Below are 23,901 nucleotides of genomic sequence, written 5' to 3' on the forward strand. Positions count from 1 at the left end.
TTGTTTCACAGGTGCGATGATGAACTGTTGTGGTCTGCTAACATTTGAGAAAGAACCAGGTACTGATATAAAATAAAGAGACTGTATTCACCAGAACCTCACTTCATTATTAAAATCTTCATGTATACTAATTTTTTATAACAGTTTCATGTGGCTAAAATGTAACATTTTTCACTAGAATATATGAGTGTTGTGTTTGTATCACAATTCTGTTTGTCTGTCAGTTCCTCTGAAGAGCATTGAGGTGGAGCTGGAGGTGAGGGACCATGTGGCTACAGTGGTCTCCACTCTGAACTATGAGAACAAGGAGGACAAACCATTAGAGGCTGTTTTTGTCTTCCCTCTGCCTGGAGATGCTGCTGTCTGTCATTTCAGTGCTCAGATTGGACAGACACAGATTGTAGCTGAGCTGAAGGAGAAACAGAAGGTGAGCTGGACTGTAAATATAACCTGATTATAAGTGAGCTTCAAAATAAACACAGTGAATGTCACTGACATGTGTCACCTGTGCTTCAGGCTCGTGAGGAGTATGATGATGCTCTGAGCTCCGGTCAGCAGGCCTTCCTATTGGAGGAGAGTGATGAGAGTCCAGATATATTCTCTCTGAGTGTGGGCAGTCTGCCTCCAGGAGAGAGCGCCTCCATCAGGTTGGAGTACGTCACTGAGCTGGCTGTGCAGGCTGATGATGGTCTGAGGTTCTGTCTGCCTGCTGTGCTCAACCCTCGATACCAACCTCAGGGTAGGACAACTTCAGAATACTTGGACCAGAAATGCTTCAATGACACAAATGAAAAACCACAACACCAACGAGTCATGGCAGATGGCTGAAACTGGTTCTGTTGGAGGTTTTCTGTTGAAAGTCTGTTTTTCATTCTCACTGTTGCCAAATTATTGCTCATATTGGGTCATGTTGGGGTTTCTCTGTATTATTGCAGCATCTAGAGTATAAAGCACTTTGAGGTAACTGTTTTGAGGTTCTTAGTAACGTAAAGGATTTCAGTGTAAGCAGCCTCATTAATTACAGTATATTTTACCTGATGCTGTGTACAGGTAGTGAAGGTGCAGGTGTCCAGGTGACTTCTGTTCCAGCCTCTCTGGTGCCCTACAGTCTGTCTTTTTCTGCCCGAGTGTCCTCTCCTCGTCCAATCTCTAAAGTAGAGTCCAACTGCTCCCTGGACCCTCTGCAGTACCTCAACACTGATCAAACCCAGGCCACGGTAGGTAGAGTGCTGATGTGTCTGCTGTGTGTGGTTGTTACTTCTTACTGAGGAATAAATATGAATGTGTTTGTGGTGTGCAGGTCAAGCTGGCTGCAGGACACAAGTTTGACAGAGATGTTGAACTGCTGATTTATTACAAAGACGCCCACCAGCCCACTGCTGTGGTGGAGGCAGGACAGGCCTCTGCTGAGCCGGGTGAGTAACATTAGTGTTGTTATTAGCTTTTTAGTAAAAAAATATCATTATCCATATTCTTCAGCTCAAGAATGATATTTGTGATCAGAAACATACACTGGTTGTGGGCGTGACTGTCATGGTAATTTTGGACTTTTAATGATCTTTGAACTGGGTTTTTTTTTTCCAGAGTGGATTTATTGTCCAGCATAGATCTTTAATGAATTTGGAAAATAAGAATTGTTAAGCTTGCATAAGTTTGAATGTATTTTGGATTTTCTCTAATTCATTCATTCAAGTTTAAAGTTTACAGTGGTCTAAAAAAGTGTTTGCCCTCTTCCTGATTTCCCTTTTTTTTTTTTTTTTTTTAGATTGTCACACTTTCAGGTCATCAAACTAATTGAAATATTAGACAAAGACAACAGAAGTAAACAAAAAATATAGTTTCTAAATGAACGTGTTTTATATGAAAGGGAAAAAACCCAAACCTACATCGCCCTGTGTGATAAAGTGATTGACTGACTTTTTAAGGTCATGTCACGGCATCTCAATCAGATTTAGGTCAGGACTTTGACTAGGCCGCTCCAAAGTCTTCATTTTTTTTCCTTAAGCCATTCACAGGTGGACTTGTTGTTGTGTTTTGGATCATTGTCCAGCTTGAGGTCACGAACAGATATCCAGACGTTCTCCTTCAGGATGTTTTAGTAGAATTCATGGTTCCATTTACCACAGTGAGCCTTTGTCTTGTTTTTTGTCAGCAGTGGTTTTCTCCTTGAACTTTCCTATAAATGCTATTTCATTTTTTTTTTAAATTTTTTTATTGTTGAATCATGAACTCTGACCTTAACTGAGACATGAGACAACTATGATTTCAGGAAGGGGACAAACACTCTTTCATACCACTGTACATACAGCTTAAGTACATACAATCACTTAAATCTTTTACTGAGTGGTGCTTAAGGTTCTGCAATTTCTTTAAACTTGACAAAGCCAAGGCCTGTTAACTTCTCATTTGTGATCATGATTGACTACAACTGGTACAGACATGGAAAAAATTGTTGGGATCCTTTGGTCAATGAAAGAAAAAAACTCACAATGGTCACAGAAATAACTTTAATCTGACAAAAGTAATAATAAATAAAAAATTCTATAAATCTTAACCAATGAAAGTAAGACATTGCTTTTCAACCATGCTTCAACTGAATTATTTAAAAATTAAATTCATGAAACAGGCCTGGACAAAAATGACAGTACCCCTAGAAAAGAATGAAAATAACGTGACCAAAGGGACATGTTAATCCAAGGTGTGTCCACTAATCAGCATCACAGACGTCTACAATCTTGTAATCAGTGAGTGGGCCTATATATAGGACTCCAGGTAGTCACTGTGTTGTTTGGTGACATGGTGTGTACCACACTCAACATGGACCAGAGGAAGCAAAGAGTTGTCTCAGGAGATTAGAAAGAAAATCATAGACAAGCATCTTAAAGGTAAAGGCTATAAGACCATCTCCAAGCAGCTAGATGCTCCTGTGACTACAGTTGCACATGTCATTCAGAAATTTAGGATCCATGGGACTGTAGCCAGCCTCCCTGGACGTGGCCGCAGGAGGGAAATTGATGACAACTCAAAGAGACGGATAATCCGAATGGTAACAAAAGAGCCCAGAAAGACTTCTAAAGAGATCCAAGCTGAACTTCATGCTCAAGGAACATCAGTGTCAGATTGCACCATCCGTCGTTGTTTGAGCCAAAGTGGACTACATGGGATACGACCGAGGAGGACACCATTGTTGAAAACAAATCATAAAACTACCAAACTGCCAAACTACATGTTGACAAGCCACAAAGTTTCTGGGAGAATTTCCTGTGGATAGATGAGACAAAAATTGAACTTTTTGCCAAGGCACATCAGCTCTATGTTCACAGATGGAAAAATGAAGCGTATCAAGAAGAGAACACTGTCCCAACTGTGAAAGATGGGGGAGGCTCGGTTATGTTCTGGGGCTGCTTTGCTGCATCTGGCACAGGGTGTCCTGAATCTGTGCAGGGTACAATGATATCTCAAGACTATCAATGGATTCTAGGGAGAAATGTGCTGGCCAATGTCAGAAAGCTTGGTCTCAGTCGCAGGTCATGGGTCTTACAACAGGACAATGACCCAAAAGACACAGCTAAAAACACCCAAGAATGGCTAAGAGGAAAACATTGGACTATTTTAAAGTTGCCTTCTATGAGCCCTGACCTCAATCCTATTGAGCATCTTTGGAAGGAGCTGAAACATGCCGTCTGGAAAAGGCGCCCTTCAAACCAGAAACAACTGGAGCCGTTTGCTGATGAGGAGTAGGGGTGGGGGAAAAAATCGATACTGTGTAGTATCGTGATATTTTGTTTGTTAACAATGTATCGATACAGGGACAGCAGAAATCGATATTTTGTTACAAAAAAAGTTTTTGTGGACTGGAACATACTCTGACTTCAGAGCATGTTGATCAGCTCCTTTTTCTGAGCAAGAATCCTGACATTCCTTCACTGTCCAAATATGTTTAACCTTTTTTTTTTGGCAGCAATAAATATGACAGTTTACTTATTTTAATTTAAGACATGTTTTATTTTAATTAACTTTTTTATTTAATGTAAAATTATATTTGGTTTTAATTTACTTTCAAATTCTTCAGTTGCTGAATGGGCTGCATAGTTTTCAGAAATTGCATAGTTCAGAATAGCTATAATTGTACCAGATGGTTGCATTCAGTTAAGTTGGACTAGACTGTAATACAAACCGTTCAAGTTTGTCAACAATAAAACTGACTGAAATGAGAGAAAGACTGAGCGTGAGACTTTGATATTAGATAAAATGAATATTGATAAAGTTTACCTTTATGTACAGAATCTGAATATCGCAAAATATTTTTAAAAATTGCAATAATATCGTATCGTGCGTTAAGTATTGTGATAATATCGTATCGTGGGATGTATGGTGATTCCCACCTCTAATGAGGAGTGGGCCAAAATACCTGCTGAGAGGTGCAGAAGTCTCACTGACAGTTACAGGAATCGTTTGATTGCAGTGATTGCCTCAAAAGGTTGTTCAACAAAATATTAAGTTGTGGGTACCATCATTTTTGTAAATAATTCAGCTGAAGCATGGTTGAAAAGCAATGTCTGACTTTCATTGGTTAGGATTTATAGAATTTTTATTTATTATTACTTTTGTCAGATATAAGTTATTTCTGTGACCATTGTGAGTTTTTCTTTCATTGACCAAAGGGTAGTAACAATTTTGTTCACGTCTGTAGTTACTCTTTCTCATCAAGTTATTTGTTGTGACACCACTCATTGGCCTGACCAATAATCATAACAATGGGGAAAAAAATCAAAGAAAGTCAGTGAAAATCTAAGGAGGAGAATTTTAGATTTGCATAAACGAAACACCTGCAAATTCTAGGTTCAAACAGCTGCATGTATGTAAAAGGTTTTTTTTGGATGTGTCACCACTTTAATAAGTTTGAAGAAAGAGCCAAACTCTTAATTTTAAGAAATTAGTTGAGATCTGCAGGAACAACCCAAGTATCACTAATTCTCAATTGTAACATAAACTTTACATTTCTGGAACAAAAAAAAAAAAGCTCCTTACATTTGACTTAAATTTGCAGGAGTGAAGGAGAGGCTTTCAAATATAAGAACAATGTACCAGCTGTCAAGCATTGTGGTGGGAACATCATGCTTAAACTGGTCATATCTGAGCCTGTTTGCATAATTTTGACCCTGTGTGAATTAGAAAAAGTCAAAAATAATGTTACCAAAGATGACTGCATTCTCATTTTACCCCCAAACCCCCCCCCCCAGAGAAGTCAAAAGCCAAATGACAATCATTTACATGATAAGTGAATATAAACCACAACTACAAACATGGTGGTGTCATGTGAAGGCTGTGTGCAGGCAGGATAGGAGGAATGATGGACCCAAAAGTTCAGACTTTAAAAACAAAGATTTATTACTAAATGACAAAAACAGAAAATTGGCTAAACTGGGAATACAGAAACTAAACTGGCAGGCAGACGGACGGAACACACAGCATGGGATAATGGAGAAAACACAGGGCTTGAATACAGGGGGCAATCAGGGAATGGAAGACAGGAGGGAGAGACACAGCTGGGACAAAACCAGACACATTAACATAAGACACGGACCTTCAAAGTAAAACAGGAAACCCTGACTGAACTTACAGACTACCAAGCTGACACTGCAACAGAGGGAACACATAGATGTGGGCAGACACAGACTGGTCACAGAACAGAGGGAGTCTGGAACCAAAGCTTAAGACTACAAAATCACAAACCAAGATGAACTGGAGGAATAGAAATGTAAAACAGAAACCAAAACCCTCACAGTCGTAAACCAAGACGAGAACACAAAATAAAGGTGCAATACTGAAAACACTGTTAGGTACCCCAACAGTTGGAATATATAACAAATTGTAAACTTGACATTTTTCGGTCCTTTCATGTGTTTCAGACTCTCTGATGGGTGATCCAATGGTGATGGTGAGTCTGTACCCTGAGTCCCCCAGTCTGTGATGTCTTCAATGGCTTCATGTGGAGAGTTTGTGTTCTTAGTGGATCGATCTGGAAGTATGGACTGTGCTACCAATAACAGTGAGCAGCGGGAATCTCGGATCAGCAGTGCCAGGGTATTTATGATGTGGTGTTAGAGTTATAAAACCTTTCCTCTCACACAGTGGCCTCACCATCTTCTCCCTCTTTCCTGAAGGACACTCTGCTCCTCCTGTTGAAGAGCTTACCAATGGGCTGCTATTTCAACATTTACAGTTTTGGGTCCAGTTATGAACACATCTTCCCGTGAGTGATTCAGTCCATAAAACTGTGCTTCAGTCTATGATGTCACTTGTGTAATAAGATATCTGCCCTAGTTACACCAGATAATGCATTTCTAGAATACTTACAGCTCATTTAGGTAAGCTGCTGTTATGTTATGGTTCTCACAGGCAGTTTTGAAAATGCATGAGTGAAACTCATTAAATTACAATGTAGAATTTGGCAGTGCTAAACAGCCATCAATCACTTATTGTCAAGGTTTGCTGTGTGGCAGGTTGGACCCAAACGCAGGACTCTAAGATGGAGTATTTAACTTGAAGGCAGCAGCTTTTATTCACTGGAAAAAGCAAACTGAGAAACACAAAATATGAGCACTAGAAATAAAACAAAAACTCAAACTAGGAAGAATGACCTAAACTGGGAGTGCATGACATAACAAACATGACACACAGCTAATGCGGAGGAAACGACAACTAACAGAGAAAAATACAGGGCTTATATACACCGGGGAGTAACAAGGGAACGGGAAAACAGGAGGGAAGCACAGCTGGGGCTAATCCGACATAACAAGACACAGGAAGCAAAGCAGGATACATTGACATAGGACATGGACTAAACATGGCAGGAAAGAGGAAACACGGCACATAAGCAAAGACACAGACTCAGAGACACGGGCTTCACACAGAGACATGACTGACTCTGTAACAAAGGGAACATGGAGACAAGGGTGATTAGACATGCGACTGGGGACTAGGACAGGCACAGAGAAAACATGGGGGCAGAGACTAAACACAGACCAAGAAACATACAAAGTGAGGAAGAACTAAGATCACTAAGCACAAACGAAAGATAACCAAAACCAGGAATAACAATCAAAGAATATTAAACCAAGAGCTGAAACACAAACACTGGGTCAGAGAGCCAGTACTGTGACACTTATGTGTATCTCATGGCAGTAAGAGTGTGGAGTACAGCCAGAAGACCATGGAGGAGGCTCTGAAGAAAGTTGAGGAGATGAAGGCTAATCTTGGAGGAACACAGATCCTGGAGCCCCTCAAACATATTTACAGCCAGCCCTGCATTCAAAATCAGCCCAGACAGGTAACACACACACGCACACACACACAGTGTGTGAGTTTATATTAATAAACTGATAGGTAAATTAAATAACACTGATTATGTATTCACCATGATATCTGCAGCCATTGTTGGGTGTTCCTGGTCTGCCACAAAGCAAATATGGTTGAAATATGGTCTCCAAATTTGACAGATCTCAATCCAATTGAGCATTTGTGGGACAAACAAGTCCGATCCACAGAGGCGCGACCTCCTTAAAGGATCTTAAAGATATCACAAGTCACCTTCATGGATCTAGTGGACTCAATGCCTTGATGGGTCAGGGCTATAATGGTAGAAAAAAGAGGGACCAGCACTATATTAGGCAGGTGGTCATAATGTCATGTCTGACTGGTGTATATGTGTTACTTTTAGCTTGTGTAATTTGACCTTACATTTAATTTCTGCCCTCTAGCTGTTTGTCTTTACTGATGGAGAGGTGGGGAACACCAAAGAAGTGATCAATCTGGTGAAGAAGAACTCAGGTTCTCACAGGTGAAACAGCAAAATGATGATGACATGTGCTGCGTACCGAACCTGTGTGTCTTAAAAACAGCTGTTGTGTTGCAGGTGTTTCTCTTTTGGGATTGGGGAAGGGGCCAGCTCTGCTCTCATCAATGGGATGGCCAAGGAAGGAGGAGGTCACGCTCAGTTCATCACAGGGGCTGACAGGATGCAACCAAAAGTAAGACAATAAGTCATAATAACAATTATTAAAAAGGCAATATGATGTTATTAGAGATGGATTGATCCGATATTACGTATCGGTATCGGTCCGATACTGACCTAAATTACTGGATTGGATATCGGAGAGAAATAAAAAATGTAATCTGATCCGAAGTATCACAAAATCACCTCACAAAACGCGCTACTTGGCGTAACCCAGCTCGGCGCATCGGAGCAGTATGTGTCACGTGATAGAGCGGCTGTTGTCTGCGAGACCTGTCAGCGGTCTGTTGGAGCCTCGCTATGCTTCCTAACCGCAGCAGTTCATCTCGGCGAAAACTATCCCAGAGAAGTAAAGCAAGTGTGTAAGTTCATCCCTGAATGTTTGCATAGTATTTTCACGTTAAACTTAACAACTGATATATTGAGCCACAGCTGGACTGGTTCCATATTGAGGTGAAAAGGAAGCGATTTGTCCCGTACTTCAGGTAGAATTAAAAAATAGACACAAAGCTGGAGTTATTCTGTCTTTGCTGCACAGTTGCATCTACTTCTCTCATTCACTCCCCCTTCCTCTCCTGTTATTACTTCAAACATGAAACTGATCAATGATCAGCTGATCGGCTTTTCTACCGCAAGTCCCGTCTTTCTTGTTTGTTTATCGCCCACTTTGTGCCAGAAAGAGGAGACCAGCGGATAAACAACAGCAGCACGTTTAAGCGTAATAAGCTGTTGTTAGAATTTATTTAATATTACTTTCTAGTATCAGCTGAGGTTTGCTTGAGCCACAGCTGTAAAAGCTGCTGGTCATGATATCCGTTTGGTTATCTGGTGAGAGGGAAACATGAAGATGAAACCAGGAGAAGTCCTTACTGAATCATCAGAGCTGAACAGGTGATGGAGAAACAGGTTTACCTTTTAGGTGACATGAATGAGTTGAAGGGAAGGGAAGGGGGGCACAAAGAAATATTTTTCTTTGTTATGTCATTTAAAAACTTTGAATAAATAATTATCTGAATCTTACAACAAAAGTGGTCATCTGATTAAATGTATAGAAATCCATTATTGTATATAGTAACTATTAAGTCTAATATACCCTAGTAAGCTATACTACCTTTTCCTTTGGGAAGGTACCATCTGTGCAGTCTGCAATTCTGTTGAAGAAAGATGTTGAATCTATTTAATTATTGTAGAAAAATAATTGATTTCTGTGCAGTTGTTTTACACTTGCATTAAATTAAAGTTGATTACATCGATTAAGGGCAGGGGGTGGTTCCCTAATATTTTTTGCTGGGAGTTGGCAACCCTATTAGTTAGGTAGGTAAGTACTCTTTAAAATACCAGAATAGGGAGGATGGTGTAGGTTTAAGTTTATTAGATTGATCAGTGTTGCTGAACTATGAAATATTTTGGGTGCAGTGTATTTTTTGCACACAGGTATAACAGAATAGCTTCAGTCTCTTGTTTTTTTAAAACTTGAGTATGAACTTATACAAAATGCAGCAAGATATTTATAAAAAAACTGTTTTATTGATTACAAAATACGCTATATCGGATTCATATCGGTATCGGCAGATATCCAAATTTATGATATTGGAATCGGTATCGGACATTAAAAAGTAGTATCATGCCATCTCTAGATGTTATTATTTGGACAGAAGACATAATTTCAAATAAACATAAATGCATAATTGTTTTCTAATTCTTGTTGTTGTCAGGTGATGCAGTCACTGCGATTTGCTCTGCAGCCAACTGTGGTCGACATCTCAGTCACATGGGATTTACCAAAGGAAGTGTCTGTCACTGTCCTCTCTCCACCGATCACAACACTTTTCCAGGGTCAGAGGTCACTGATTTATGCCCAGCTCACTGGACAGGTAGGAGCAGCAGTCTCTCATGTTGTTGTTTAGGTATTTGATGACAGTAATTAACGTGACTTCTAACACTGTAATTCTGTGTCAGAGCTCAGAGGCAGCAGAGGGCTGTGTGACGCTGAAGTACAGTCTGGCAGGTCATCGCTCTGAGAACCAGCTGCACTTCAGTCTCAGACCTGCAGAGGACACTGGGTACAACATGTTTAATGTAGAGCACAGTGCTCTGTGGGTCATGACCATGAATTGAAACTAAATGCAGCAGGGGTGTGTGGTTGGTAGGATGGAGAGGTGGAGCAGAATGGTTTCAGGTGCTGTGCCACTTGTGAAGAGCAGCACAGCTCTGCTGATTAACCTCTCTCCTCATGTAGTTGGTGCATGGCTGAAGGCGAGAGTTCAGGGTGTCACAAACTACTGGTTTTCTGATTTTCATGAGCTAAAATCATCAAAGCTAAAGCAAAAAGGGCTTGAAATATTTACTCTGAACTTTTTCAAGATATCTTTATGGTTATAGATATTCTAGCATATGCTCCAATGGAACCACTGTTCTTGGGGGGAGATTTTAGTAAATGTCCTTTGACTGAGTGAATAACTTCCAGTATCCAACAAGATGAGAACAAATGTAAACATACGGCACTATCAGAGGAGCTAATCGTTGTTGTTTTTTTGTCAGATCACTGTACGATTCACTTGGTCCCCGTGACAAAGTGGGTGAGAAGACCATTTGTCCATATTCTTAGTTAACATTCTTGTTTTGAGTTAACCATATTTCACATGTAACCTGCAATAGGCAAACATCTACTATCCCGGGTTTGTTTATGTTTTGCACTTTTACAGATTATAAAATATAACATCTTGGTTTAAATCAATCCCTACAAGTCTGTTAAGTTAACATGTTATTTATTTCAACTGTTAATTTGTATTGTTTAGAACTTACCTTACCTACCTGTCTTCCAGAAACAAAAGGAGGAAATGTAGTTTTACTTCCTGCTTTATAGCTTCTGGGTTCATCTGAGGTCACAGGAAGAGACCAAGTGCAGAAGGGGAAGAACTCTTATAATTTAATAAAGTTGATTTTAGAGGGTTTATGAAGAAGTAGATTTATTGTTATAATATGTATTGATTACACCAGAGTTCATGTTGCCAGTAAAGAGGAGTAGTAGAGACTTGAATATAATCATGTTCATCGTATCTACCTACTGAATGGAATAGTCCAGAGGAGAAATTGTTTGATTAAGTGGACTATTTAAGCAGAAGAACTCAGGTGTTTCAGAAAAGGTTCGGGTCAGTGTAGCTGTGTGCAGTTTGACCTTAATTTCCGTTGATTTAAGTTCAGTTATGTTTATTTGAACTGAGTTAATTATAGAGTTGAGTTTCTTATTTGTTTCTTTGTAAATATTGTTTCGGTCACAAAATGGTGAATAAATCACTTGCTACACTGGACAGCATCAGTCTCCTGCACTTCTTTGACCGCATAAGTCGAGTCCTACCACAGTCCCCACTTATTAATCAGCCATAAAGAAAGATAAACTGAGTTGTTCCAGTCTGGACTCTAAACTGCAACTGAGGGACTGCTTTGACTGCATCAGATGCTGCCTTTTTACATGTTCCTCACTGTGTGACCCCGAAGAGGACACAGTGGTGTTAAAAACAGTAAAATGACTGGTAAACTAATATACTATAATAACACAATAACACTGTGTGTTTTCCTTCTTATCTGCAGACTAATAGTCCACAGGTTGGGTGCTTGCACTCTGATTCGTTCCCTGGAGATGGAGGAGAGAGAGCACAGAGGACAGCAAGGTGGAGGAGTGAAGGAGAAGGTGGTGCTGCTCAGTGTCCAATCAGGAGTGAGCAGTTCTTTCACTGCCTTCATTGCTGTCAACATAGACAACGGAGAGGCGATCCAAGGACCTCTTGTGCAGAGAAATATTCCAACAGCACGTGAGTTTTTTTCATTGTCAGGGATTCTAACAGCTAGTCCTTTTACTGGATCAGAATAACAATGAGAAACCCCGTCCAGTTAATTTTTTTAAAAAGCAAAACTAAAACTGTCACCAACATCTGAAGCTAAAAATAGCTGAGCATCAACGAAAGGAATACTATTATGATGCTATGAGGAGAATATCAGAGTTAGTCCAAGGAACACCAAAGCACAACTTATTGGTGAACAAGTTAATGAAGCAGTAGATGCCTACGGGCTACTGTGTTCTCCACAGAGCATTAGAAAGTAAAAAGCTGAATGGAAGTACAACACACATCTGCCGATCTATGATATCGTGTCTTTTTCATCCTATATAGTGGCAATGGATTGCTTGTTATCATCAGCAGCATATAGAAAACGTAAGTACAAACCTGAATGAATGGCAGTGGAAACTATTTTTTGCATGGAGGCATGCTTGTGTCTCTGAGATTTAATAGATTTATATTGTACATATAGGTGTGAATGACATCACCACAATGGTAATGTAAAGGGCAGAGAGACACAAAAGGGCAGTGTGTTTTCAGCAATCTTTTTTTAAATTAGGTTTTTATTATTTTGAATTTTGATGCATGCTTAATCATCCAGATAAAGAAATCCCAGAAAGCTCATTGACCTCATACCGCAGGTGATACCCAGTAGAAGCTACACAAAGTCTGCAGGGTTCAAAAAAGACACATAAACATGGTGTACCTTTAAGACCCACTATCTGTATGATCAACTCAGCCTCATAGTTTCTGGCTTTGGTCTTCAATAACTTGTTAGTCACCCCTAAACACCACAGCCACACCACATCCAGAACTCCTTGGATTTTGTTTAAGGTGAAAGATGTCATTATGGATTTGCATACAAGGGTCAGTACTACAGGAAGAAACATGGGTTCCCACTTTCACCCACTGCAGCCCATTTTTATCTTGAGGAAGTGTAAAAGAAGTGTCTGTCATTCTACCCTGGAACACCACTGGGCCATTGGTGTGTGGGTGACACCTGGCTGAAAATCGAATCTTAGGGCAGCTAGCCTTACACTGAGATTTCCATCTGTAAAGACTGGGACCCAACACACTGTTACTGGGACCACTTTCAGGAGGGTTTGTTGAAGTTGCACACATATCGTTTTTACTGTTCGGCAGCCCGTCCACCAACTTTCCAGTTGGCTTCTCTGGTCTCCGGCTTCACTATAAAAAGGAAAAGCCTCGTTAGGACAATCATCACCACCTGTCCCTCCAGCCTTCCTGGCACCGCTCCCTTGAGCTCACTGCCCCACCCCTCCCCTGCAGCTGCAGCTGAGCCACAGGCCACACCTCTGCCACACCATCAGTAATGGGGGACTTTTAAAAATGGATGTGTACCATAACCCATCGCATATGGCTCAGTATTTATTTAGGCAGATGAAGAAGAGAGTGCTGACAAATGCTGACAAAAAAGTGTCAGGATTATTCTACCTAGTTAAAGATCATATAAAGCACTCAAAATTAATATTATAGATGGAAAAGTATAAACAGACATGCATGGTGAACAACATTGATTCTGTTTCTGCCCACCATCTTGGATGTGTTAAAGGGTTCATTCACAAAGTTCAGGTTAACAATGAAGTAAAACTGAGGCATCTGCTACTCAGCATATGCAAAGAGGTGTCAGCCTGCTCCAAGCAGGCATTATTGTACCAGTGGACACATCTGAATGGCTGAGTCCTCTAGTGGTGGCAAGAAAACATAAGGGCGACTTGAGACTTTGCGTGGATCTGGGGGAACCTAATAAAAGCGCAATAATGGACGCATTAAAGAAGAACACAATGAACGTTTGCATGCTTTTCTTAGGCCTCTGAAGGATGTTGGTCCGCAGATCTATTCCAGTAAAAGTTCATTCGGGCAGACGCATATTCCATTCCTGGGACGTCATTTCAAAGAAGGGCTTGTGTCCTCACCCAGTCCACCTGACTGCCATCTCTGAAGCTCCTGCACCAAAGGACATGTCTGCACTTTGCTCCTTCCTAGGTCGTGGTTCAGCAAATTTTTGCCGAACAGCGCAAGAGTAGTTGATCCACTTGAGAGCTTATTTGAACAAACTAGAATGAACCGATGCAGCAAATGAAAGCTTCATTAAGCTGAAAACAATGCTCCTCTTGGACCTCTTGTGCAGAGAAATCTTCCAACACCCTGTGAGGTTTGTTTTTTTTTAAAGCAAACACTAAAAGTGTCCCCCACAGCTCTGAAGACAAAGATCGCTGATCATAAATAAAAGTAATTTTATCATGATTAGGACAACATCAGAGATGGTTCAAAGCACATTTCTAATGCACATGTCAGTAGCATTAGAAAGTTAAAAAGATCAATGGTAGTACAAGATACATCTATGCATGTCTATAGTGCAGAGCTGCACCGGAAAAGTCTGTTGCCAGGGCAACTCTATAAATACTAACCTGTCCTGAACTCGTACTTTATCTCCTTTTTTCATCTAACAGTTTCATTAGATTGCTGTTCAGAATCCTATGTTACATATAAAGCATGTAAGTAAAAAGCTGAGTGAAAGGTGATGGAAACTGTGTGTGTGCATGGAGGTGTGCTTGTGTCCCTGAGATTTAACAGATTTAAACATCTTTCTGAGTGTGAGTGAAATCAGCACAATGAAAATGCTAAGAGCAAAAAAGCATAAGAGTGTACTGTGTTATACTATTACAGTCAGCAGGTTTTTGTTTTATTTTGCATATAAATTTTTTGATATAGTGAAGAGCAGAATATACTAGAGTCAGCTCAGTGGATCCTAAAGTATGACTCCTTAAAAGGGACGGCAGTTAAACAAAACGTGAGATTTACTACTAAACACATGATTCAAGGAATCAAAAGAAACTGAGGGGGAAAAAAACTAAATACTGTTGAACAATAGAACTAGGTAATCTGACAAATCTGACCCCCAAAAAGTGTAATGAGCAAGTGGTGTAAATACTGCAGTGACCAATTAGAAATGAGAGAACTGTAAAAGGAAAAAAGTCTTGAAATGACACAAGAGTTAGGAGATGAAAACAGAACAACCAGACTGAAAAGAGGAAGCTCTAAAACCCAATTGTAATATTTGCCTTTGTGTCATATCACCAAAATAACATCAACTTAGTGCTGTTATACTTCAAATACCAGAAAAATCTGACTCTTTCTTTTTTTTTTGGCTTGACTTCATTGTAGGCGTAATGAAGAAGAGTGCTCCATTGCCCATAAGTAAGTAAAATTTGAATGACAAATCAACACACACACATACACAGCTATGCAAATGAAGGCACAGAAACAAAATATTTCTGTTTTAACTTGAAGTTTTATATATTAAATATTGTATGTAGTGTAGCTGCAGTACTTACCTTGGTAGACAGGATGTATGCTACATCAGTAAATGAAGAAAATCAGGTTCGTACAACATTTTGCCACATTTATAATTTAATTGAACATATTTACATTTTACATTTTTGTTATGAGTTTTGAGGCACCACATAATATCAGAATCCAGTATTTTAGATTATTTATTGTATACTACGAGTGTGCAACAAAAAGTGGGAGTAGAAGAAAAATTTATGTGTCAAAACTTTGATTACACTTATTCATAGAAGGATTTGACTGTGTTTACTACTTCCTACATTTACAACATTCAGGACTTCAGAGCTATAAAATAACACAAATAAGATTATGATATGTCAAAAGTCCAAATAAATGAAATTGTGTTTTACATTTTATGTAAACTATTTTGCTTTTATTAGTTGGGGACATTATCTCCACTTGCCTTCTTAATGTATTTGGGAATATAATTTCTGAATGAGTTACAGGTCCTCGCAGGATGTAAAAACTAGACTGCTAAGATAAACCTAAAATACTGTTTGTAATATTTGTGTTGTATTTATATATCACCACAGTAATATTAACAATCTGTACTTTTGTTGTTATTTTAGCAAATTCTTGTTAAATGTTTTAACCCTAATTTATTTTTTTTAAACTCTTGACTTCACAGTTGGTACCTTCCAGAAGTTTAGTCAGTGGGGTAAGTATAAGTGAAAGCTGGATGGCAGAACAGCACATATGTTTAAAAATAAATGTAAACAAACCAACACATTTCTCTTTGGACTTATTTGAAATGTTGAAAGTAAAATGCTTCTTCGGTATTTCTGTTTGCCATTATTAACATATTAACAGAGAGTATCTTAAAGTGGTGTGTGGTGGGGCGTGGTCTGCGTTGCCGTGCAGGGAGGGCGGACGCACCTGCACGGCATTCTTAATCACGCCCGCTTAGTTAAAAACACGGGGACTCAGGGGTTGGTGTGTGTTGTGGTGTGACAAATATTGAATAAAATGGCTCAAACCTATGATCCCTGGACCCGCCGTGTCTCATTCACACCACATGCTGACTGAAGAAGGTTGAACTTTTACAACATTTTGATATATTCAGAATATTATTGAACACCACATAGACTTGAAAGACTACTTATAATGAACTGTAAGGTACTGCAGTAAAATCAGAATCCAGTAGCTTCATTTATAATTTGTTTTCAAATCATCTCGTCTTAACTGCTAAATCAAACATATGGCAGACAGTGCTTGACGCAGGATGGACAAGTAATTGGAAAAGAACTAAGAGGAAAAAGCTTAAGACTAGAAAACAATGGAAATAGGCAATTGTGCAAATCGAGGATGGTGAGCAACTGGTAGAAATACTTCAGCAACCAATCAGAGAACAGGATGCAGGCGAGGAGTGGTGAGGAAACTACTGGCAGACAAGTCAGGGAGGTGAGAGTAACAAGTTGTATAATAACTGAAGAGTTAGGACATGAAAACAGAACAACCAGACTGAATGGAGGAAGATAGCAGACATTTTAAATACTGTTTGCCGTATTTGTATTTTATCCAAATAAATTAGAAAAAGTCAGTCCATTAATTGTTCTCTTTAACAAATTCTTATGAAATATTTTGACTCCCTTTTCTTTCTTTCTTTTTTGTTTTTACTTCAGTTGGTGATCGTCTGCATAAAAGTAAGTAAAAAATTAAATGGCAGAACAACATATCTTTATCTTCATGCATTTTCAAAAGCACAGACGCAAACAAACACATTTCTGTTTTAACAATGGAACAATGCGGTTTTTGTCCTGGTTGTAGAACACTGGACCAGTGCTCTTTATCCTCTCAACGATACTTGAGTGTGCATGGTTGTTTGCCTAACCAATCTGCATGTGTTTTGTGGACTTGGGGAAGGCATTCGACCGTGTCCCTCTGAGTGTCGTGTGCCTGTGGGGGGTGCTTTGGGAGTATGGGGTGTCTGGCCCATTATTACGGGCCATTCGATCCATATGAAACTGCTGCAAGAGCTTGCTCCTCATAGACGGTAATAAGTCGGACTCGTTCCTGGTGGGTGATGGGCTCCACCAGGACTCCCTTTGTCACCGATTCTGTTCGTAAATTTTATGGACAGAATTTCTAGGCTTAGCCAAGTGGCGAAAGGCTTTCACTTGGGTGATGGCCTCCAGATCGCGCTTGAACGGTTCGTAGCCAAGAGTGAAGCGGTGGGAATGAGGATTAGCACCTCCAAATCTGAGGCCATGGTCCAATCTACATGTGGTTTGTGGACTGTTGGTTTGTGGACTGAAAATTTAAAAAAAAAAAGAGTATGCATATATATATATGTGTGTGTATACTCTTTTTTTGAAACCATGAATTTTAATTTCTGGGTGAGGATACAGTTCCAACATTAATATTCAAAGTTGCATCTTTTTGTGATTTTAATTATAGTTTTAAATCACTCACTCATTTTAAACACTTGTAATGTGCTCTAAGTCAGAGTGTAAAAAGTTGCATTTTTAAAAACTTTACATTTTAACAATGTTAGGTTTATATTGTTGATTGTCATTTATGCTTAGAAATATTTAACCATATATGCTTAGAGGTGTATAATCGATTGTGTAGTGATAGGATGTGCGATCCCTAGGAGTCTGCAAAGGCTTTGTGGGCCTGAGTGTTCTGGCATTCACACCCACATCCTGGGAGCATGGGAGATGGCATAACTTCTCTTATTGTTTTATGGTAGGATAAACGTAGCTATGTCAGTTTTAGTCTAAGTGCCTTTTGTTTAGATGAACGGCTGAACACACACACACACACACACACACACATACTTACACAACGCACAGGCAAGGTACTCTTTGTGTGTATGTATACGTCGTATGTTAATGCACCTATGCATATTCATGTAACCTCAATAAAAGAGCAGTGTTACGGGGGAGCAGATGAGAGACGCTGGGGTCAAGCGAAGGAACGGCGTTTGTCCAGTTCTCTCCCGTGCACGAGAAACATAAAGAACTTTGCCTACTCGTGTCTTGCTTTGCTGTGTAATTAAATTGTCCTTAACGTCCCAGCGAATAGGTTTAAGCTACAAACCTATCATACAAGTTCAAAATAATAAAGATTTGTTGTAATGTCTTTATTTCTTCTCTTTTTTTAATCTAGAACGTTTTTCCTCAGAAGTCCAGCACTGTGCTATGGCTTCACAAGGTAAGTGAAACACTAAACAGAAAAGAAACAAAGATGTGTGTAAATACAGTAAGCGACCGTGGAAACACTTTTACAGAAACCTCTGCACTAACCTTCCATCCCCAAAAAGTGCTGCAACTCACGCCTGGATGACTGCACTGAGAACATCACAATCGTTTTGATTTTTGAGTGGACGGGTTTTAGCTGTTCTCCAGCCCACTGTCACTCCAGATACACGACTGTGGCGTGGTCAGCATACTTTACCTTAACTGATATTGGTCAACATACTTTACCTTGAAGATATTGTGAGGAATGCCGGGTAAGCTATGGTCATTTTAACCCCTAAATAACCAGCCACAGGAGTGCCTCATGTAAGACTGAGAATTTCAGAGCAAAACATCTTTTGTATTTCCATGCTGCAGTCATCTTGCATGGACACATACGGCAGAGTCCATTTGGACAAAGGAATGTTGAGTCTACAGAAATAACCCCACGCTTTCTCTGCAGTCATTTACCTTAACTGAGACAGATTTAATCACAGAGTGATTATACAGTACCTCTGGGGAAAAATACCCCACTATATTTATTAAAGTGCAAAAAGATGGATGCGATTTCAGTAATAAGCCGTTATTAGTGTAGTTTAAGACAGACGACAGTCACAATATATAAAAATCAAGGACAAGGCACCCTATATATCAATACATTTTTGAAGTTGAGCAAATTATTATTCTATATTCTAGCTACTGCATGTAGAAATTGTTACAGCAATCTTGAGAATACGTGACATATACAGTAAACTACAACAGCAAATGAGCAATGTTGAGCTGTTAAGCTGCTGCTGGTAGCAGTTGATTCTACTTTATGCCTTTTTTGACAGAAGATCCACTTTTCTCCTGCTGAATAATTTATTAGTCTAATATTCTAATAAGATAACTCTTTATTGTCACTGCACAGTCATACATAGTATAGTAGTACAATGAAATTGGAAAACTGTCCTACGTCGGCACTACATATAACACAACACACGACACGAGACAACACATCTCAACGCAACACAAACAACACAAACAGTATATTAACTTAGTAATAAGAAAAGAAGAATAAGTGTATGTGTATTGCACACTGTTATTATTGCACATTAATTATTATTGCACCTTGTTATAAATATAAATCTTATTATTGTTATTGCTTTTACTGTTGTTACCTCCCCCCCAAAAAAGTCCAGGGAGGTAGCCAATCACGTCAGCTATTTGCATTGATCAGGGCTATTGCCCTGTTGTAAAAGCTGTCCTTGAGTCTGTTTGTCTGGGACCTCAGCAGCCTGAACCTCCTGCCCGACGGCAGCAGCTTAAACACACCTCGGTGTTTACAGTCCCGTAGGATGCTGCGTGCCCTCTTGAGACAGCGAGTGCTGTACAGGTCCTTCAGGGAGGGAAGAGGATGTCCAATGATTTTTTTGGGCCATATTAATGACCCTCTGGAGTGCCTTTCTCTGTGCTGTGGTGCAGCTGGAGAACCACACACTGATGCAATATGTCAGCACACTTTCAATGGAGCAGCGGTAGAAGACGGTCAGCAGCTCCTTCTTCAGGTCCATTTTTCTGAGGATTCTCAGAAAGTGGAGACGCTGTTGGGCCTTCTTTAAAACCGCAGAGGTGTTAGAGCTCCATCGGAGGCCTGTGTCTATGTGCACACCCAGAAACTTGAAACTGGAGACCCTTTCCACGCATTCCCCATTGATGCTGACAGGCTGCAGCTCAGACTTCCTCCTTCTGAAGTCGACTTTTGTCTTGGTGGTATTGAGGTCCAGGTTGTTATCTACACACAGGTTGTTAACTATTAGTCTGTCCGGGAGTATCGTATTGAAAGCAGAGCTAAAGTCAACAAAGAGCAGCCTGGCGTAACGGCCCTGCGCTTCCAGGTGAGAGATGGTGGTGTGGAGCGTTGTAGCAATGGCATCTTCAGTTGATCTGTTAGCTCTGTATGCGAACTGGAGCGGGTCGAGTGTGGGTGGCAGACAGGCAGGACATGATGTGACGTTGGACCAGTTTCTCAAAGCACTTCATTATAACAGGTGTTAGAGCAACTGATCGGTAGTTGTTGAGGCTGCTAATGTTAGAACGCTTTGGCAGTGGGACAATTGTGGCTGACTTTAGGCACGGCGGGATGCCAGACTGGGACAGTGAAGTGTTGAAGATCTTAGTGAAGACCCCAGCCAGCTGGTCGGCACACTCTTTTAGGACTCTTAATAATAAAACAATAATAATAAAATAATAAAATAGATAAAAGCGAGGATTTACTGTTATTAAGTTTTCTTTGCTTTAGTGTCTTCTGACCTCTTGGATTTAGCATATTGGCCACATATTGTTATTATAAAGCATGAGAACAATGTTTTATAATAAAATAACATCAATACTGACGAAATAACATCATTTCGTCAGTATTCATCTGATCAGGTTGATTACTTTCAAAAGTTATTCATTAAAATCCGACTAACTTCCGCCTGTTCAATTCATAAAGCCTAATGCTGGGGTGTTGTCAGTTTTAAGGCTGTTGTAAATACACAATTTGTCACATTGAATTGCTTTGGTAATTATATTTAACGTTACATTTTTGACAGATATTCAAATGAATCAAATAAGACGTTATATATAACAGTTTAGGGTGTAATGGTTTGTGGATTGGTTAGTCATATACACTTTATGTTGTCTCATCTAGCAGCATAATCAGGTTTTGTCTTTATTCCATCTTAGATTTTCCAGCTGCTGTGCCCAAACAGCCACCCAGAGACCCTTTGCTGCAGTTAGTCTCCCTGCAGGAGGCGTCTGGCTGCTGGCTGCTTGATCCAGCTCTGGCTGCTGCACTGGGAAAGACCGACGAGGAGGTGGAAAAGTCAAAGCCTGAAAAGGTGGGCTGTTGCTTTGGCTGTTGAAATAGTAACACAAATGTAAAATACTGTATAACAAATTCCATAGCATGATCTGAATGAAAACTAGAATTACAACACAACAGAAAACAAATGGAAATAAAGTCAGACTAACTGTAGGCCTTCTTGATGCATGAAAATAAGCATCTGTATATCAGACACTCACACTGATGAGCAACCATTGAGCTGCACTAAAGTCTGATATTGTCCAGTAACCACAAAGCAGCAGAAATCATTTTCATCATCAGAGGTTCTTAAAGTATATCACTGTCTTATTTTACATTTATATTATTTGCAGAAATTAAGATGATAATTTTCATGTTTCCTGTTTTATCTGACTGTCTTTCACTTGATGAATTAGGCCAGCAGTGAAGTGTGGGCCACCATCCTGGCTCTGATCTGGCTTCATGGTTTCAAGATGGATGCAAAGGACGAGTGGGAGCTTCTGGCTGTGAAGGCTGCCTCATGGCTCCAAGCTCACAAAGGTAGTAATCATCACAATGAAAATAAAATGATATAGTCAGCTTTTCCCCCATATCAATTTCTATAATCATTGTGTGTTTTGTGTTTTTAGCACCGTTTGTGTCAGAGTGTGTGGATGCTGGAAATGTCCTGCTGGGTTGCAGCGTGAAGAAAGAAGCTCTGGGACTCTGAGGGTTTTCTTAAAGTGACCTCACCTTCAGCACTGTTAAGCAGAATGATACTGACTTACACTATACTGTGTTGCTTTCTTTAGTCTGACCCTTTGTTATAAAATCATTATTTTCCTTGAATCCAAATTGGTATTTAACATTGGATTAAACACTGTAACACGTGTCTGCAGAATTATCTGTTTTCATGTGTCTGTTCATTAAAAACAACAATGGTAAAACCATCATCTACATCTGCTGACTTGTTTATTTCCCACATAAACATTTCACATTAAAGACGAGTAGAGTTTGGTGTCATCAACATAACAGAGAAAATTGATATTAAATGTGTAGGAGAGATGACCAATTGGAAGTAGCCAAATAAGAAATGGTAGAGGTCCCTGAGGACACCAGTAGGAAGTGGAAATGGCTGGAATTTGACATTTTTGAGTTGAATTAACTGAGTGCAGCTGAAGAGAGGATGATCTAGTTCAGGTGTGTATCAGTAATATCAAGTAAGGTTTGTTATACCTGCATCATTTATATTGTTAGAGCTCTAACTTTGATAACAGAGTTAATGGCATATTTGAACTCTGATGCAAGTTTTCACATTTGATTTTGATTTTAATCCTCTGTAGACCGCTATCTTCAATCATGTTATCATTGTGAGTTTTAACCAAGTGGTGGATTAGCCTCCACCTAAACAACCCCTCTTCAAATCTGAGTTACAGCATTAGAATATGGCACTGAAGCAATGATGACAGCTTTAATAACCTATTTCATCTTCAATTATTCTTGTATGAAATTCTCTTAAAGTAGCAACTGAATTTCAACCAACTCAGCTAGCTCTGCATAATTTATTTCCTCTGTTAAAATAAAACGTGGCGGAGCCCAGCTGTAATTGTACCTTGCATTAATATGGTGTATTATTGACGGTGACACAGCACTGCTTAGCATGTCGTCCTGAATCTCACAGGTGTGCCGATGACCTGTGCAGTATATGAGGCACTAGAATCCTGGTTTATTTCTGGGATACAAACAGGAGGGAGTCATGTGAGCTCTATCAATATTGCACCACTTACGTCTCAGACCTGTATTTATGTATTTATGCACTGAAATCGCGCTGTAATATCCAGTTAATCGTAAACATTTGTACTCTGTTTTTCCATTTATTATATTTTTTTCATTAATTTGTCTGAAAAAAGATCCACGTAGTAACCAAAGAGAGCCTAAATCAATGGTCTCTAATAGCAGCCAAATTATAAGAGCTTTCATTAGTGATGTGAGATGAAGCCTTGTGATGAACTGAAGCTTTCCATCCAACTGGTCGACTCATGGTTCGAAGCATTGTGACGATTCATTGGCTCTACTGCACCATCAAGTGGACGATTAAAGTCAAATAGGCTCAATGATTATAATGATGTGATGTGTAAACTTAATAAATAAATTGTTTTCATGGTTATTTATCCCAAATATTGTCTCAGTATGTCTGATACAAAAGAGAAAGTGGAAACTATCAGGACAGAGTTTTGGTATGATTGTGTAACTGTGTAATCATTAGGGGTGGGGGAAAAAATCGATACTGTGTAGTATCGTGATATTTTGTTTGCTAATAATGTATCGATACAGGGACAGCAGAAATCGATATTTTGTTACAAAAAAAGTTTTTGTGGACTGGAACATACTCTGACTTCAGAGCATGTTAATCAGCTCCTTTTTCTGAGCAAGAATCCTGACATTCCTTCACTGTCCAAATATGTTTAACTTTTTTTTTTTGGCAGCAATAAACATGACAGTTTACTTATTTTAATTTAAGACATGTTTTATTTTAATTAAGTTTAAAACTTTTTTATTTAATGTAAAATTATATTTGGTTTTAATTTACTTTCAAATTCTTCAGTTGCTGAATGGGCTGCATAGTTTTCAGAAATTGCATAGTTCAGAATAGCTATAATTGTACCAGATGGTTGCATTCAGTTAAGTTGG

At 39.4% G+C, this 23,901-nt stretch overlaps 2 protein-coding genes across 2 annotated transcripts; both read left to right on the plus strand.

The window, feature by feature from the left end:
- The first annotated feature begins 11 nt into the window (after nucleotides 1-11).
- Nucleotides 12-22,102, plus strand: LOC146504329 (von Willebrand factor A domain-containing protein 5A-like). The gene is made up of 22 exons (XM_085130338.1): nucleotides 12-59; nucleotides 225-427; nucleotides 517-739; nucleotides 1,051-1,217; nucleotides 1,301-1,415; nucleotides 5,913-6,087; nucleotides 6,168-6,256; nucleotides 7,189-7,333; nucleotides 7,764-7,843; nucleotides 7,919-8,033; nucleotides 9,733-9,891; nucleotides 9,977-10,080; nucleotides 11,609-11,829; nucleotides 12,187-12,228; nucleotides 14,328-14,372; nucleotides 15,043-15,075; nucleotides 15,854-15,883; nucleotides 16,848-16,868; nucleotides 18,337-18,381; nucleotides 21,114-21,268; nucleotides 21,648-21,771; nucleotides 21,861-22,102. The coding sequence occupies exons 6-22, from the start codon at nucleotides 5,974-5,976 to the stop codon at nucleotides 21,938-21,940; spliced, it is 1,602 nt and encodes a 533-aa protein (XP_084986464.1). The 5' UTR covers nucleotides 12-59; nucleotides 225-427; nucleotides 517-739; nucleotides 1,051-1,217; nucleotides 1,301-1,415; nucleotides 5,913-5,973; the 3' UTR covers nucleotides 21,941-22,102.
- LOC146504330 (von Willebrand factor A domain-containing protein 5A-like) lies at nucleotides 20-5,974 on the plus strand. Its single transcript, XM_085184395.1, has 6 exons — nucleotides 20-59; nucleotides 225-427; nucleotides 517-739; nucleotides 1,051-1,217; nucleotides 1,301-1,415; nucleotides 5,913-5,974. Exons 1-6 carry the CDS (start codon nucleotides 20-22, stop codon nucleotides 5,972-5,974), a joined length of 810 nt encoding a protein of 269 aa, XP_085040521.1.
- Nucleotides 22,103-23,901: the final 1,799 nt, after the last annotated feature.

This window comes from Neolamprologus multifasciatus, chromosome 14 (genome assembly GCF_963576455.1).
Source record: "Neolamprologus multifasciatus chromosome 14, fNeoMul1.2, whole genome shotgun sequence".
Taxonomy (NCBI): Eukaryota; Metazoa; Chordata; class Actinopteri; order Cichliformes; family Cichlidae; genus Neolamprologus; species Neolamprologus multifasciatus.

Excerpts from the sequence above, each read along its gene's own strand:
- LOC146504329 (XM_085130338.1), top strand. The coding sequence starts at position 5,974 with ATGTCTTCAATGGCTTCATGTGGAGAGTTTGTGTTCTTAGTGGATCGA. Across the intron at positions 7,334-7,763 it reads TTCAAAATCAGCCCAGACAG|CTGTTTGTCTTTACTGATGG; the intron begins GTAACACACACA and ends TCTGCCCTCTAG. Across the intron at positions 14,373-15,042 it reads CTATGTTACATATAAAGCAT|GCGTAATGAAGAAGAGTGCT; the intron begins GTAAGTAAAAAG and ends ACTTCATTGTAG.
- LOC146504330 (XM_085184395.1), top strand. The coding sequence starts at position 20 with ATGAACTGTTGTGGTCTGCTAACATTTGAGAAAGAACCAG. Across the intron at positions 1,218-1,300 it reads CTGATCAAACCCAGGCCACG|GTCAAGCTGGCTGCAGGACA; the intron begins GTAGGTAGAGTG and ends TGTGGTGTGCAG. Across the intron at positions 1,416-5,912 it reads ACAGGCCTCTGCTGAGCCGG|ACTCTCTGATGGGTGATCCA; the intron begins GTGAGTAACATT and ends CATGTGTTTCAG.